Genomic DNA, 17,586 nt, shown 5'->3' with positions numbered 1-17,586 from the left:
TTTAAATCTACAAACATTTGTTTTTCATTCTTACACAAACGTGCATACATGGCCTAACACCAATCGAGCGCTGACTTCCCCTTATAATGTAATCAAAATTATAGAAAGCTAAAATTTCAGCAGCTATTTTCACATTGATTTCAGAAAATATGATTACGAGTAATGTCCACATTACTGTGTAACATTTATCACAGTGTATTTAAAACAAATAAAAGTCAAAACGTATAAACGGTATGATGGAAATTGATGATTATTTTTCATCTAAATTGCTATTAACGGTATATGGCGGTGGTGGTGGCGTAGAAGGGAGTGAATCTGTCGGCAATGGCTGTGTCACCACAGGTTGTATTTCTGGTGTACTCATCACCATATCACTTGGAAACTGATATGTGTGTTCTGGTACATACATGGGGCTAGTCAAGGTGCCAGGCGGCTGATAATTTCCAAGCGAGCTGTCTTGTGCTGATTGAGGCTGCTGTTGAATCTGGGTAAACAAGTCATTGTTGGTAGGGTACTGGGACGGTGAAACCATCATCCGTGGATTGTATGCATTTGGAATTCCTGCAAATGATCCACCATAATATAGTTGTTGGTTCACGAGTCCATGATATATGTACGGATTTGTTTAGTATTGTACTTGTGGAACGCTTGGCGTAACAGACTGTTGAGATATTAAACTTTGTTGAATAGTTATTTCTAATTGTTTGTTTTCCTCAGCATAATTCCGTGAAGGAAAGCAAATTGCACCGCTATTTCCAGAGTTGCCAATAATATGACTTGAGGAATTTGTGTTAATGTCACTTTTGTCGTGAGTTTTTGCTGAAGCTCTGTTTCCGTTTTCCTAATAGATTTACTCATGTCGTCGCGATGCTTAGCTAGCACATTAATTGCAGATTTTTCATCTGCATGGTCCGGGTGTGTTTTATCACCACAGATTTCAGCAGACTTACACGATTCATACGGGCAGTTGCGACGTGTATGTGTTTCGCATAGATGACATTTACCGCATCGTTTTCTACTTGTATCGGATGGAAACGGGGAGGAGTACTTCTTGTTTTCCTCAGTCAGATTAGACACCACAATCTCAAGTTCGCTGTGCAGGTAATCTCATTCCTCTTCTTTAATTGCAATGTCAAGTTCTAGCGGAGACCTGTAAACGAAATCAGAATCTTTCGTCTCGTCCGGACAGATTGCAGCAAGCAATTGACGGCACCAGGTGCATGGCAGGACAAACGCACAATCAATCAAATGGACCGACCGTTCCAAACTAATTTCACGGAATTATGCCGTTCGTTGTAAGGCGTTGCAATAGTGTAAATATAACAAAGCCAGACACTGATTGTTTTCTTTGCTAGGTAAAATCGATGTACAGAATATTCGGATGAAACAACTAAAGTAAACTAGAGCCAATGAATTCGTAATTTCCGACGAAAAGGACCAGGAAATATACCCATCATAACAAATCACCGTCGATCGTAACAAATCACCGTCATGCTGATCAGCACACCAACAATCGGCACCAAAATTGATCACAGCTGTTACGGTAAATTCGGTATGTTCTACGAGTTTTTTTCTCCAAATCCCAACATATATTTCCACATGTAGGTGAATTTTGTCAGCTCTGTGTAAATAGATATTTTTACTGGGAATGTGCCCCATTTTACGTACGAGAAGCCCTTACACACATTAACATCCCATACCTACTAATCGACTTGATAGCTTTGTAATTTGGGGAGGGTGGGGGTGAAAGTGCACTATGCAAGTTTCCAAATGTGTAAAGGAAAATAAAGGAAAGAAGTACAATACAATGTTGGTAAGCGATACAAAAAAAATATCTCTTTACGGCAGCGACTTGATACAACTACATTGATGCTGGAGGTCACCATATTTGTTCTCGCGTTCAATAATACAGTGATAAATCAGGATTCACACACGAATTTACACAACATTTTACCATGAAATCGAACCTACCAACCATTTTCATATCTTCAACACTGCCTTGGTTTTGGCGAGGATGAATCTCACATTCATTATTTTCTTGACTGGGCTCACACAGGTTTCAATGTTACGTGGCTTGAATGTTATTGTACGTGAATTTAAACTAGCTTGCACAGTTATTCGTTTCACAGTCATTGAGGTTATATATTTGTTCAATTACTTATCTATTTATTTACTTATACGATAATAAAAAATCATACATGTAATTTCTAAGACCTTTTCATAATGTAAACTCATACATGTCATCTCCCGGGCGTTTGCTTCGTTTTTGTACGACACACTGGAAATAACAAAATGGCTGACACCATCATAAATTGCTGGTCATAAAAAATAGAATACGCATGCGCAACATTATTCAAATTAGTCCACTCACCGATTCCTATTATTGCAGCAGCCAATCATTAGTAACATTCTTACCAAGTTATATAAAAATCGTTTTAATGCTTCTTGAGATATAACTGAAATAGCTTAAAATTCACACATTATTATGCAGATGAGCTCATTAATATACATGGACGTCAACCAAAAACTAATCAAATCTGCGCATTGCCAGACAAGCTATATACCAAGTTTCATTGAAATCCGAACATTTAATTGGTTCTTGAAATATCGATGGAACAGACACACACACAGACAGACACAATAACTGCAAACTTTCGGACACGGGAGTCAAAAAAAGGCTGCTATGAACCGCATTCGTTCACTCGAGCCCAGCACTATTGGCAAAATCATTGTCATGGCAAGAATTCAATAAGCAGAAAAAACAGGCTGGTATGAATCTATCAATTGCTCGAGCCAGGTACATTATCCGTCGCCATCACAGCGATAATCGAAAACCAAGAACAGTCTTTTGGACTCCATCACACATTTGAGCTCAGTGAAGTTACCTGTACACTGCACAAAATCAAAATACATGTCCTATGGCTTGCAAATCATACAATACCCTATATCGCTAGAACAAAAGCCTGCAAGGCTTTGTTTAGACACATTTTCACCTTTTTACTCTACATTCAAAGCCAGAATATGGAAATTTTACGATTTCCCACCAAACATATTTGAGCCCCTGCCTGCCGCAAAAATGCTCGAATCGCTTGGAAAGTCCATCCAGTCTGCTATGTAAGCAGCAAAATGCACTCCATCTGGACAAATGAATGGCCAAGAATACGCTGATCTCCATAATATGATCACTATGGTACCCCGGCATGATTCCAAATGTTTCAGAACTTTACCAATGAGGCATACATGTGATAACAACCAATTGTTATCTAATGACCAATCTTGAGTAAGAGCATACACAGCCTTTTTGTTTGGACACCAAACGCGTGAATTGATTCACTAGCATTTAGCTTTGTAAGACGATGCAAACCTATAAACTGACCCAACTTAAAGGACCCAACTTAAAATCGTCTTGTGACGAGTGCAACTCGTCTTAAAGATGTCATCTTTTGCAAAACTAGAGCGTAAATCGACTGCATAAGTTGCGTGTTATTTTCCTGCACAAGCTACTGTACACCAGAGGTAGCTGGCGTGTCGTCCATTGTAAAGATAAAGCAGATACACACTTGACGAGCTGCTGGCTGTGATGTGGCAATGCCTAGACTGACCAAGTCACACAATACACTACCACAAGCCAATGCGGTATGCCGAATGTGCCCTCTAACAGGTGCCACCAAGGCATCCACGGCATGAAATAATTTCTGAATGTTATTTCCAGTGAATGAATGTGAGATTCATCCTCACCAAAACCATGGCAGTGTTAAAGATATGAAAATGGTTGGTAGGTTCGATTTCATGGTAAAATGTTGTGTAAATTCGTGTGTGAATCCTGATTTATCACCGTATTATTGAACGCGAGAACAAATATGGTGACCTCCAGCATCAATGTAGTTGTATCAATTCGCTGCCGTAAAGAGATATTTTTTTTGTATCGCTTACCAACATTGTATTGTACTTCTTTCCTTTATTTTCCTTTACACATTTGGAAACTTGCATAGTGCGCTTTAACCCCCACCCTCCCCAAATTACGAAGCTATCAAGTCGATTAGTAGGTATAGGATGTTAATGTGTGTTGATGACTACTGCATTGTGTAAGGGCTTCTCGTACGTAAAATGGGGCACATTCCCAGTAAAAATATCTATTTACACAGAGCTGACAAAATTCGCCTACATGTGTAAATATATGTTGGGATTTGGAGAAAAAAAACTCGTAGAACATACCGAATTTACCGTGACAGCTGTGATCAATTTTGGTGCCGATTGTTGGTGTGCTGATCAGCATGACGGTGATATGTTACGATCGACGGTGATTTGTTAAGATGGGTATTTTTCCCGGCCCTTTTCATCGGAAATTACGAATTCATTGGCTCTAGTTTACTTTAGTTGTTTCATCCAAGTATTCTGTACATTGATTTTACCTAGCAAAGAAAACAATCAGTGTCTGGCTTTGTTATATTTACACTATTGCAACGCCTTACAACGAACGGCATAATTGCGTGAAATTAGTTTGGGGCGGTCGGTATGTTTGATTGATTGTGCGTTTGTCCTGACAGGCACCTGGTGCCGTCAATTGCTTGTCGGCCGATATAACTGTAATAACAAACTGGCTACATTTTAAAAACAATCAGCGACGAAAAGGCGGAGGTTAACGAGACAAACCATTTTACTCAAAGGAGTGGTAACTGTGATCTCATTTGTGCTGAATAAACACGGAATGTGACAGGGATCGTTCATATAAAAACAAGATTTGGACGGTAACGGTTGGACAATTTTCGAAATATATCGATAACTAAATCCTGTATTAAGCTGGAGCTACCTGACATCCCGGTTTGGCACCCCAGTCTGGGACCCATCTGAGTTCAGGAAGTGGAAGTTTCTCTGAACACGCGTTCAGTCATCATTGGAAAAACATTTGTGTGTGCTAAATAGTCTGGGGAATTAGTGTCATCTTCGAGCGAGTATGGCCTACCAGATACAAGTAAACTACAGGGGAAAAGTTCGACAATTCTACCTGGAGCGCCAGGTTGGCTATGACGAATTGATTCGTAACGTGAAAAAAATATCCCGTCGTTATCGGACTGTATTTTTCAACTCGTATTTATAAAAGACGAAAACACGGCCATAACTCTCTCAGACAACATGTTTGACATCGGTGACATGTTTCGATGCTCCTTGGTATGTCCTGGTGCAGACTACAGACGGATAAAAGTCCAAGTAGTCGAGGGAAGTTCTCCTGTGATGCTTCCAAATAAGCCTGCTAATCCACGTGACCAGCAGAAAGACACACCGGTAATAAGTCAGGAAGCGCAGCACCAACCGAAACAACTTGATTTGTCCAGTCCAGCCAAACGAGCTGCAATCTGTTCAGACGAGACGAAAGATTCTGATTTCGTTTACAGGTCTCCTCTAGAACTTGACATTGCAATTAAAGAAGGCGAATGAGATGACCTGCACAGCGAACTTGAGATTGTGGTCTATAATCTGACTGAGGAAAACAAGAAGTACTCCTCCCCGTTTCCATCCGATACAAGTAGAAAACGATGCGGTATGAATCGTGTAAGTCTGCTGAAATCTGTGGTGATAAAACACACCCGGACCATGCAGATGAAAAATCTGTAATTCATGTGCTAGCTAAGCATCGCGACAACCTGAGTAAATCTATTAGGAAAACGGAAACAGAGCTTCAGCAAAAGCGTGAGTTGAATCTGAGTCTCTGTTCATCTTTCGAAAGACAAGTCGAAAGCTATTTAATTCGGAGTGATCAAGAAAAATACCTTGTTAACATCCAGGACTGCAGCCTAAACGACATCTCCTGAACAAGGACATTTCAATTTTGAAAGGACATTATTTGGGGAAATTGCCAAAGGATTTAGGTCGCGAGAAAGATAACTTCAGTCAGATAATAAATAGACATAACACTCGGATTCATGGTAAACTAACAAGCGTCAAACCAAAAGATCGCGTTCGCGAGTTGCTGGAAAACGATCGTAACTCACGACAATAGTGACATTAACACAAATTGTTGGCACATTGCTAGACACCAACTCTGGAAATAGCGGTGCAATTTGCTTTCCTTCACGGAATTATGCTGAGGAAAACAAACAATTAGAAATAGCTATTCAACAAAGTTTAATATCTCAACAGTCTGTTACGCCAAGCGTTCCACAAGTACAATACTAAACAAATCCGTACATATATCATGGACTCGTGAACCAACAACTATATTATGGTGGATCATTTGCAGGAATTCCAAATGCATACAATCCACGGATGATGGTTTCACCGTCCCAGTACCCTACCAACAATGACTTGTTTACCCAGATTCAACAGCAGCCTCAATCAGCACAAGACAGCTCGCTTGGAAATTATCAGCCGCCTGGCACCTTGACTAGCCCCATGTATGTACCAGAACACACATATCAGTTTCCAAGTGATTCGGTGATGAGTAGACCAGAAATACAACCTGTGGTGACACAGCCATTGCCGACAGATTCACTCCCTTCTACGCCACCACCACCGCCATATACCGTTAATAGCAATTTAGATGAAAAATAATCATCAATTTCCATCATACCGTTTATACGTTTTGACTTTTATTTGTTTTAAATACACTGTGATAAATGTTACACAGTAATGTGGACATTACTCGTAATCATATTTTCTGAATTCAATGTGAAAATAGCTGCTGAAATTTTAGCTTTCTATAATATTGATTACATTATAAGGGGAAGTCAGCGCTCGATTGGTGTTAGGCCATGTATGCACGTTTGTGTAAGAATGAAAAACAAATGTTTGTAGATTTAAAACTACCATGATTGCTTCATTTGTTATGTAAAAAATCTACAGTCGCGTAACATTGTTGGTGTTGACTGTCGTATTGTTTTATGTTGACAGTAAGAAAAGGCAAACAAGTACATAACACTCGTTAACATAACTTTTTGAGTACTTTTGGTGTAAGTCAATGTAAGTTGTTTTAGAATGGAGGTACTGTTTATACCTCTATGTAGTAAGTAATTCACTTGATATGTTATTTTTAGACTTCGCGTATGACGATGTCGTACAGTGTTCATTTAATTGTATACCCTTTGTGCTATCCCAACCTTGGTTTATTTGATAAACATAACCGAAAGTATGAGTTATAATGTTATATTGTTATCAATTGACATTGCAATTGTAACAATATAAACTACATTTCTAATGCTATATTTCTGATTCTATATTTGAATGAAAAGTTTAGTCCGGTCTGATGTTATATTGTGGCGCCATACACAATACAGTTTTGGCTTTCTCTTTAAATATACTACTACTACGGTGTATTTTGGTTTATTTTTGTATGCAATGCATTGTTATTAAGTGTTAATAAATCGTGTTCTTTACTTATGTGCTAAGTTATGTTGTGTATTATTGCATTGATGCTCATTGGAGATTATATTCATATATTTTGAACACGAACAGATGCACGTGCACATATTGCACATTCGATCTTTTATGATTGCAAGCAGGCCGGCCTGATGAGATATCATCAATTATGAACTTTGGGATCATGAACAAGGCTTTCAAAAAGCCAGTATGTATTATATGTTATTAACGTTTCACAGCAGAACGAAATGTTCTCATATTGCGATTATGTTGCAGAAAATTGTTGGACCAGTTTGAATTGTTGATAAACTCACGCGAATTTGATGAGCATTCGTTTTACGAAAAATAATCATTGTTTGTGTAGTTGGTCGTTAAAAAGTCCGATGAGCGATGGCAGAATTGAAAACAACAATTATTTCACAAAGTGAAAAAAACACCATATTTATTCATCATAGAAAAACAGAAGCAAGGAAAGGACAAAAGTATTTTGCAATGATTTGCTATCTCACACCCACCCAAATTCTAATGTCCCACCCCTTATGCCGTTTTCTGCTTTTCCCTAACATTCACCCATCCCGCTAAATCGTACCAACGGTCACATAGCCTACGCGCCCGTCAGTGAATATGAATAACAACGTAAATGGTCGCCACTTTCAAAACGGTAAAACATTGAGTAAAGATCTTGCTTTATTGGTAATTGCCGACATCAAAACCGGTGGTGGTGATGCTAGCACCGGTGATATACCGAGAGGAGTTCTAACTTCAATTGGCATCGTTACGTGAGAACTGGTTTATGCAACCGCTGTGTTTCTGAAACGGTAGGCAGACCAGCTGCTTTGCTACACGTGGACGTAGCATACCTAGAAAGTATGAAAGTTAAAAGACCAACAGTTTCATCTAAACATATGAAAGAAAGTCTCGAAACAGTGTCAGCTACAAGTGTATCGGTTAAAACTATCGACCGAGCTATCAAAAAACGATTTACCGGCGGTAGTTGGAGCTATAAACCTACTGTTCGGTCAGCAAGTCAACGCTTTTCCCTTGGTAAACTTATGTACACACAGGGGTATTTGGATTTATTGCACACCAAAGAACCAAGACGACTGAAATTTATGGATGAAAGTGGGTTTAAATTAAACGACCATGGTAACCCCAGACACGGACACTCGCTTACGGGCCTACGGTGTGTTGATGTAGTACGCTATGATCACAGTCCTAACATGACTTTGAATTTATTCATGGGCGTCGATGGGGTATCGTATGTACAGGTTGTTGAAGGGCCATCGAATTCAGTCACGTTTGGTGATTTTATTAGACAGTGTGTGGACACCGTCAGCGATTATGGTGTACAGGCGCTGTATCCCGGTGACATTCCAATATTAGACAACGCGCCTATACACCACAGCCAAGTTTCACAAGTTTTAGAGATGTGGTTGAACCAACAAGGCATTTACGTCATATTTACGCCAACATACTCCCCAGAGTTCAGCGCAGCTGAATTTTGTTTTAACAAAATAAAAAGGTGTTTAGAGCGACCACCGTTGTCTTTAATCAGCTCTGAAAATTGGCCGTATGCTATATACTCTGCCGTTGAGGAAATTACACCAGCTGACACTAGATCATTCTTCAATGCAACAGTATATCTGTTCGTTTAGCGTTTAGCTCAACGACTGTAAAAAACGGCCCTTTTTAGGGCCACCACATCCTCCAGAAAGCGATATACCGTGTTTTAATAAGTTTATCAGTTTGATTTAGCTATGGATCCGTTCAGTGGCGGATCTAGGGGGGGGGGTGTTCTTGGCGTCTGCTACCGCTCGTTGGAAAACATATTCAATTTCTTTTTGTATAATATAAAAAAAATCATTAACTTAGTCTGGCGATTATAAAGTTTGGACACCACCCCTGGATCCGTTGCTCTTTTTGTGTCGGCGTTTAGTTTTTGTGGTGGTTTTTTAGTTCGTGTCTTCAAATTTGTATTTTAATATATTTGTATTGACACAGAAGAGCTATGCCCCTCTATAAACTAGCCTAACATAGATGTGCGTCGCCAATACAAAATTTACCATTACTTATTTATATTACGTAACGTGGACGGTTAGGCGTTATGTTTGCAATGTATTTGTTTATCATAAATGTCTACTTTACTAACCAAAACATAACCGTTTACAAAGCCTGTCGCCGACACTGGGACACATTTCGATCTGACTAATTTCACGCAATTGTGACGTTTGTTGTATGTGGGCCCCCAGCTTGGGCCTCGTGTTTCACTATTTTTTTTTCATTGAATATTACACGGCACGATATCACTCAAATCGGAAGGCACATTTATTGCTTGGTTTACTGTTCCTATTAAGTCAAGCCATGGAGCAAAAAAGAAAATATGGTTAAGCTGAATACCATGCTTCATGTGGAATGTATAGACCGTGATGTCGGCATTAACTACTGGATGCACAGTGGAAATCACTGGGGCAACGCCACGCTGACCGGCGTCTCCTGTCTGGTAAAAAAACAAAACATGCTGGACTGGGTGTAGGGTTTTATGCCGCCGTAGATGTTTTCGAAATGAAAATTAGCGAATAAGTTTTGTTTCGAGCCATTAAAATGTCTTGTGTGTATTTTTGGTTGGTACTCATCGCGTGCAATGTGTCCCAGATAGTGTCAATTTATACGCAGTAACAAATGAGACGCGTTGGGGATTACTTTGAATTTTATGTACCGAAAAGTCTGCCGTAAATTATTATTTGTTATGGTACTGAGCTGTACGATGGTTGTAATTTTACCATGTCGATTTTCGGGATATACGAACCAATCAAAGATTGTGATGCCTTCTTTATTAATATACGTAACTGAAAATAAATAAATATAATATTTATTGACACACATATTGATATTAAGATAGTGGTTTACATTTTAGATATTTAGATTGTGATTGTTTGTCATAAATTCACATAGTTGTTCTTGCTACTTTCTGTTTTCCGTGTTTACTAAATTTCTAAATATTTTTAAATGCCCTATAAGTTTATTTTGGGAATTTATTTGTCCACTATTTTCGTTGCATTTCATTTTCCCCAATGTTTTATGAATTATTTAAGTTTTCTTGTTATTGTTTCAATTTTGTGTTGACTTTTTATGCAAATTTGTTTGTAGGCTTATTGTAGTTATATGATGTCTATGTGTGTAGATGACTACTGGTGGCTCCTTATTACCAAACGCTTCAGCGTGGTATTAAGATTTTGTTTTCAGGCTTGGGTGGTACCAAGGTGGAAAATGGTTGCACATATGGGGGTAATTCCTGGAAATGCAATAGAGAGGGTTCAGGCCGAAATACATAGATATAGTGTTTCCATGTTTCGTCTGATATTTCTGTGGTATTCTGATGCTGTAAATAATGCAAGATTTGTTCCGAAATTCAGTGTGTTGTGTGCACTCCAGGGTTATTCGTTTTTTGCTCAAAACACCCCTATTTTTTAATGGCAGAGTCGAATAGTTTCACTCCCACTGGGAAATCTGCATTGTTACTTGAATGAGAGCTAACTAAACACATTTTCCAGACCGGCGAAAGTGTATGCAACAGCCAATTTTAACAGCCTGTCACGTGATTTTAGTCTGAATGTCAACATCAAAAGAGGCTAATCCATTTACGCAGGTATAACTGGGAATAGAATATGTGAGGGATTGTATCAACAGAGATGTGTATAATGAAAAGTAACATCTATCCTTCTTTTGCATCGCTGAGCATTTCTGTTTTAGTATACTGGTTTGAAAATGTTGAATTTGCATGATTTGCAATGTGTTTTTTTACTGAAACTCCCCTATTGATCGAATCCCGGGTTTGAAAGAGAACGGCACACCACGTGATTCGTTTGAATACAATGGTGAAGGCACGCAAGCATGACTTACGTTGTCAGCAGTAGTCGCTGAGCTTCACGCTACAACTTCACTTGTGATGTTGCTTGTTAGCCGTGGATTGAATTAATCTTGATTACCGGTTAAAATGTTGCTTATTTGGCGTTGGTGATCTTTATTTGGAACTGGGTAACGTCGCCAGCAGAAACCTCCTGGGATTTTGATGTTGATGGTTGCGCCTCCATGGCAATCGCTAATTTTACTGCGGGCGGATCTTCCAAGAGCCCTTCGGGGTTTATAAAACTCATTCAACATACATAAAGTTCTCTCAATCGTAGTAGTCCATGTGATGTACACCTAATATGCCAAACATGTTGCTGAACGATTTTGCCAATAAAAACAAGCCGGTTGGCGATCCACTCCACTAAAAAAAACTAGCAATATGTTTTCGGCTGTTGTCATGGTAGGACATGAACGTGAAGCTAACGTCGGTTTATAACTAAAACCGGGCACCGTATACAAAGTTCGCAAAAAAACATTCAGTCCTTAGAAGTCATTTTATTTTATTGCTAGGATGTATGCTGTTGTTAGGGATTGGTCAGTTACTTCGGCCTGGGGGTGGATCAGTAGGGGGGTTACCCTGTTTTTGTTTTTGCGAATGGGGGGAGGCTCACCCTGTTGTCCACAATTCACACACGCGCTTATGCATATATTTTTTTAAATTTTATTTCAGAACAATAGATTAAAAAGTTAATCGTACAAATGTGTTCTTAATAATAACTATTACCCATATTGCCTATAAATTTGTTGATGCAAAAAATGTTATAGGCTAAATATTTTGGGGTTGAAGTTGACAAATAACTAACATATTATGCAATGCGGCAGAGCCCCATGCAATTATACAGTTTAGTTTTGAACACATCCCAAGTCCATGTGATATCAGATTATTTTATTTAAAGTCTGAAGTCACCATTGTATAAGATATTTACTGGATTTATCCAATTGTAGCTGGAGGCGGAAAAACACAGCAATTAGTACAAAGAGCAGTGACAGTCACGGTTTTTGTTCAGCAAATCAAAAAAGTTAAATGGATTCATGTATATAAATAAATAGTTTTTTTTGTTTTTTTAACTTTTAAATATGCATATTTTGCTCTGTAAAATACCAAAATCCAACACAAATTTATACAAAAATCAAAGTGTCCTTTGTTTTCATAGCACAGACTGTGCTTCAGGTGTAAAGCTTTCCTGGTCTATAAGATATGAAAGATATATTAAATCCAAATTAGTTTTCAAACCGCCTAGATTCAAATCCTCTTTTCCTATCTTATAAGGGCGTTTATCAAGTGAGTACTCCACAACTTTGTTTTTATTTACTATCTTTAGCAGCATAGATTTCCCTACTTCATGCAGCCTTTTCTGTAGTCGTTTTTTTGGCTTTATGCTTCCCCTCCTTTCCTAAGGGGACTGGTCTATTAAATGCAAACACTAAAAATTACGGCAAACCACGATATTTTCAATGCACATCATACATTTTGTAATCATGTCAGAGCCAAAACTGTTAATGTTTCTTTGTTTTTCGGGGGGGGGGGTCCAGTATGTTTTAAAATATAATGTTAGGGGGTCGCCCACTTTTTGTTGTTGATAGGGGTGGGTCAACTGAGATTTACAGCTGACAAAAAGGAACCTGCCGACCCCCCAGGCCAGAGTAACTGAACAATCCCTTAAATTTATTATTTCCAACCGATAGTATTTTCTAGATTGCAGGCAGCATTTACAGTTAATTCAAAGTTCAAAGTTGCGTCGGGATTACGTTGATACAGTGTAACAATGTCGGCGTCGGTGATCTCTTACCGGTGTGCAACGTAGCCAAAATAAAAGGCATGAGGTAATAAATTTGGGGTCGAAAGTATTCAAAAAACAGTTTTTGGCTGTTGCCATGGTAGCTGTGGACCAGGATTGTTTTGCCAATTAGTGACGGTACGACCTGCCTGTCAATTATAAACAAAATTAGCCAAGCCAAACAAAATCTCAGTAAATTGTTGCCCACACTCAAGCGGATTAGAATGAGCTACGTCCATGCTTTTTAATCATAGAAATGTAGGGTGTGATACATTTGGCGTGAAGGTATTAAAAAATTCAGTTGTTGGCTGTTTCCATGGAAACGGTGGTCAGAATTTGTTTTCAGATTTTACCAATAGTAACTTTGTGCCCACACTCAAGCTGAGCAAAATGAGCTATGTCTGAGGTGTTGTATCCAACATTTGTAGGAGATACATTTCCTGATAACTAGGGTGAAGGTGTGACCTACCTGCTAAGTTTGAGCGAAATCGGCCATGCCAAACAAATCACAGAAGAATTGATACGTGAAAACACTAGAAATCACACACAGATACACAAACTTAAAGTGATTTTAAGGGCAATCCAAGTGGAGCGAATCGCTAATACCATGTTCATTTGCATATTGACCGTGAAAAAACCAAAAACATCATTGCATGGGTGATATGCAAATTAGTTTTAGTCAAAATAAGTTACTGCTTAGAAGTACCATTACTGTTGTTCAAATTTCATTTCACTCGGCAAATATATTCATGTACCCAAACGTAAAGTATCGTACTTCTAAATATTGTTTATTTCTGCTATGTTTCGAAAAACGCTACTCTTGAACGGACTACTTTATTCGCTCTCAGACCTCATTTGCATATGGGGTGTGGAAGTACCGATTTTGATTTCAGGGACGAATCAAAATAAACTGCAGTATATATGTAATAATGTGGAATACTTCCTTTCACTGTGAACATTTTTCCGCTAAAATAAATTCCAGTGAAAATGCCATTTCCCTCATACTCTATTGAGACTTAACACAGCACAGTGAAAATTTGATGCTTGGAAACTTTTCATCGAAAATAAATTAAGTGAAATTCTGTGTGATTTCATGAGAGTTGAAAATGAAAAAAAGTATATGACACCCAACCCTACCACTCCATACACAATGTAACCACACCTCAAAAACATCCTTTCACCAGTGTATTCTATTTGAATTCAGGAGAAATTTAAATAAACAAATTATATGACAACGAACTTAATTATAATTTCAACCTCTAGTTCAGCACTGATTAAATAAACTACCTCGTCTTTATGCCAACTTGAAGTTGTTCACTGCCTACACCAGTGACTTCAAAATCTATGTTTCAATTCCAGGAATTTCACTTGCTATTAGTTGTATGGGAGTGCCAGTCTTTTATTTTCAATTGTAATGTCAATTTCTTGTGATTACTCGGAAAATGAAGCTGTAACCACAGACCACAGTGCTGCAACTAAATCTTGGTATAAGCACCGGTTAGGCAGTCTTGAACTATGCATGTGAAGCCAGCTGAGAGGTATATTCAATCCTATAGATTTCTCATTGTTTGGTAACTATTTGCTGCAAATGCAACAAAAATCAATATAAAAATATTACCCACACAGCATTCTACAGGTTACTTGTTTAATAGATTATTCATTTTCAAATATTCCCGAATATTACATCATGATCTCTATTCCTTCAGCACACAGGAGTTCTTTCTAAGCTTTCTTTGATTTAATGCTTACCATGGCAATGTTTTAGCCAATAGTGATGCCTCAAGTGATCGAATGCGTTTCCATAGTAGCAGTTTTTTTGCTTTTTCAGTTTAGTTGAATACACACAAACTCGTCATGTTTTCACTATTCCACCAGATACGGATCTATTTAAATTGGGAATCTGGAAAGATCTACGAATGAACATGCTATAACATTCAGTGGATGCACACCTTGGCCGGTTTACCTACTCAACATCCTTTTATCAAGAACATTGTGGAATCCTCCTGACGGTTACTTGGAAAACCACCAATCAAGAAAGAGCCTGTTGCAGCAAGTATTTTGTGCAGTCTGGTTGAACTCTTAAAACATTCAGCTTCTTCAAAAGATATCAGAGATCTATGTTTATGTTTACTTGCCTTTGTTGGGTTTTCTAGATATAGTGATCTTATAGGGATTAGGAGTTCATGTATTGTTTTTAATGACACACACGTTTGCATCACTATCCGGAGCAGTAAACAGTCTAGGCGTTGCCACGTCACAGCCAGCAGCTCGTAAAGTGTGTATTTAAAAAAAAATACTTTCTAGCATTTCAATAGCTTCTCGCAAGTATGTATTATTTGTTCGATTAGAATATATTAGGGTGAAACCCGCCACCCTCCCTCAGGCGCATTCAGCTTGTGGGGAGTGTAGATTTCCAGGCTTTTATTTTCCCTTCATTACATGGGTTTTTTTAGCTTTGGTTTTTCTACACGGCTTTGTGCGCCGATTACAGGGCACTTGGTGTAGTTATTTATACATTGTATTATTGTATTGTAAATAATGATCATTAATAAATGGCAATTAGCTAGTGGCAGTGTGACAAAACTCTGAATAATTGGCTGTGCCTACTTTTTTAACCATGTTCAACTTCCAGCAAAATGCTGACAATGCGACAACACACCTAGATGCCGCTATTATACTCAAAACTCAATCAATTATACTCAATCAATGCCTTTTATCGTGATCATCATAAATTGTCACCTATCATATCGATTACCGTGGATGCCGACGACCCCTCTCTGCTTAGCAACAATATCATGCATGTTTAACTTCTAGCAAGATGCTAGCTGTCAATGCGACGACACACCTACATGCTGCTGATAAACTCAAAGCTCTTTTTGATTCAACTGGTGTCAAAGAACTTTTGGCCGATTGTCATAGTTTATGGTTCTCCATAACCAAACACGCTTCTTGGTTTGAAGGTTTCTGCGAATGCCTCAATAATTTGACAAAGAGCTTCATAAAAAAAGTGTGCATACGCGACATCGCACTGAATGATACTCTAACATGTCATCGGCTTTGGGTAACCTCATCACATTAACGCCATCGCTCGTTAACTCCATATAAATCGATCAATGAAAAAGGAACTCAATAATTGACTCAGAACGTTTATTATTCCATGAACTGGTGACACGAGTAATGTCTAAACACCAAGTCTGCTTCTTACCATGGTGGCGTAAAATGTTTTTAACAGCACTACGTGAGAAACACAGACTTATTTCCAGAATCAAAAAAATGTGTTAAACCTGGTGACTTCATCCTAGTGTACAGCAGTATTGATAATTTGGCTGCTAAATTGAAGCTTGTTTACAGAAATGACAATTTTAGTGACAATGACAGGAATGACAAACTCACAACCAATTCACAAACTGTAGGGGTAAAGTTGCTACTTAAATTTCGTCTTTAGGTTACAATGCACTATGCAAACACGACAAAAAACATTTCTAAGCTTGATTATTTGACTACCAGATTCAAGCAGAGTGACGCTGTTGATGCCATACTCAATGATACCAGGACAACATCGAATGACTTTTTGGATTGGCCTTTTTTGGATTATTTGAGTAATCGAGATTCTCATTTGAATTATATACTGACTAATTTATTATCAAGTGGATTATCTCTAACTAAAACTACCTAAATTATAACTATCTTCAAATGGTATGCTGTATAATCTCATATCCGCTATACGATGAGCCACTTATCAGTGACAAAGTTTTACTTGTCGAAAGGACATTATAGATATTTTATAATCAGATCTTTTCGGGGAAGCTTTTCGAGTATGTCACGTACTACTTCTCTGCATTCGTCGAATGGTGCAAAATGAGCTAGTAAGATGTCAACCAGGTCATCAGTGTCGGCACTTTCTAATTTGTTTCTCGCAACACCCCGATCAAGGAGGAATGTCCTAAACCTCTTCGTTTCCTTTTTGTCAAGACCTTCAATTATTTGTGTCAACAGAATACGTTCTTTGATGTCTGCAGCCTAGCGGAACAAACAATACAGATTTTTGTAAGATAAAAACGGCATCAAAACACGATGTATCACTAATTCAGTAAATTCACAATATGGTTGGCGTTTTCCCGACACTCAATACATCGATATCATTATCCAAAACGCACTTTATGCTATGAAATTGACGTTGTTGCATTATTGGTGAAATAAACTATAATATCACAAGGACGTTAATTACCTCAGTTGGGTCATTGCGTCGATTTATATCTACACTATTTTCATCTTGATTGTCAACATTTTGTCTGTTAGAAGGATTACGTGAATCAATTTCGTCACGAACGGCACCTCCATCGGTTGAATGGGCGTTCTGCAACTGCAATAGAATAGAAAACACGTAGATTGAGAAATAGTATTCTGTTTACTTCTACGGTCAAAATGAATTGCATCTATTTGTTAGAATATTCATATGGGAAACGGATATTATCTTATGACATTGACGTTGTTGCAATACTCAAACTCAACTTTTAATTCAAACTCGGAGAAAAACTAAAAACTA

General features: G+C 38.2%; 1 protein-coding gene across 1 annotated transcript; it reads left to right on the top strand.

Moving 5' to 3' along the window:
• Positions 1–8,222: 8,222 nt before the first annotated feature.
• Positions 8,223–9,008, top strand: LOC146734267 (uncharacterized). The gene has a single exon (XM_085508533.1). It carries the CDS (start codon positions 8,223–8,225, stop codon positions 9,006–9,008), a length of 786 nt encoding a protein of 261 aa, XP_085364659.1.
• The last annotated feature ends 8,578 nt before the right edge of the window (positions 9,009–17,586 follow it).

This window comes from Saccoglossus kowalevskii, chromosome 15 (genome assembly GCF_978046115.1).
Source record: "Saccoglossus kowalevskii chromosome 15, keSacKowa6.1, whole genome shotgun sequence".
NCBI classification, from domain to species: domain Eukaryota; kingdom Metazoa; phylum Hemichordata; class Enteropneusta; family Harrimaniidae; genus Saccoglossus; species Saccoglossus kowalevskii.
Note: the sequence above shows the minus strand (reverse complement) of the source record. Positions and strands in the feature narration are given on the sequence as shown.

Bases quoted from the DNA above. Each gene is read 5' to 3' on its own strand.
- LOC146734267 (XM_085508533.1), top strand. From the start codon at position 8,223: ATGAAAGTTAAAAGACCAACAGTTTCATCTAAACATATGAAAGAAAGT.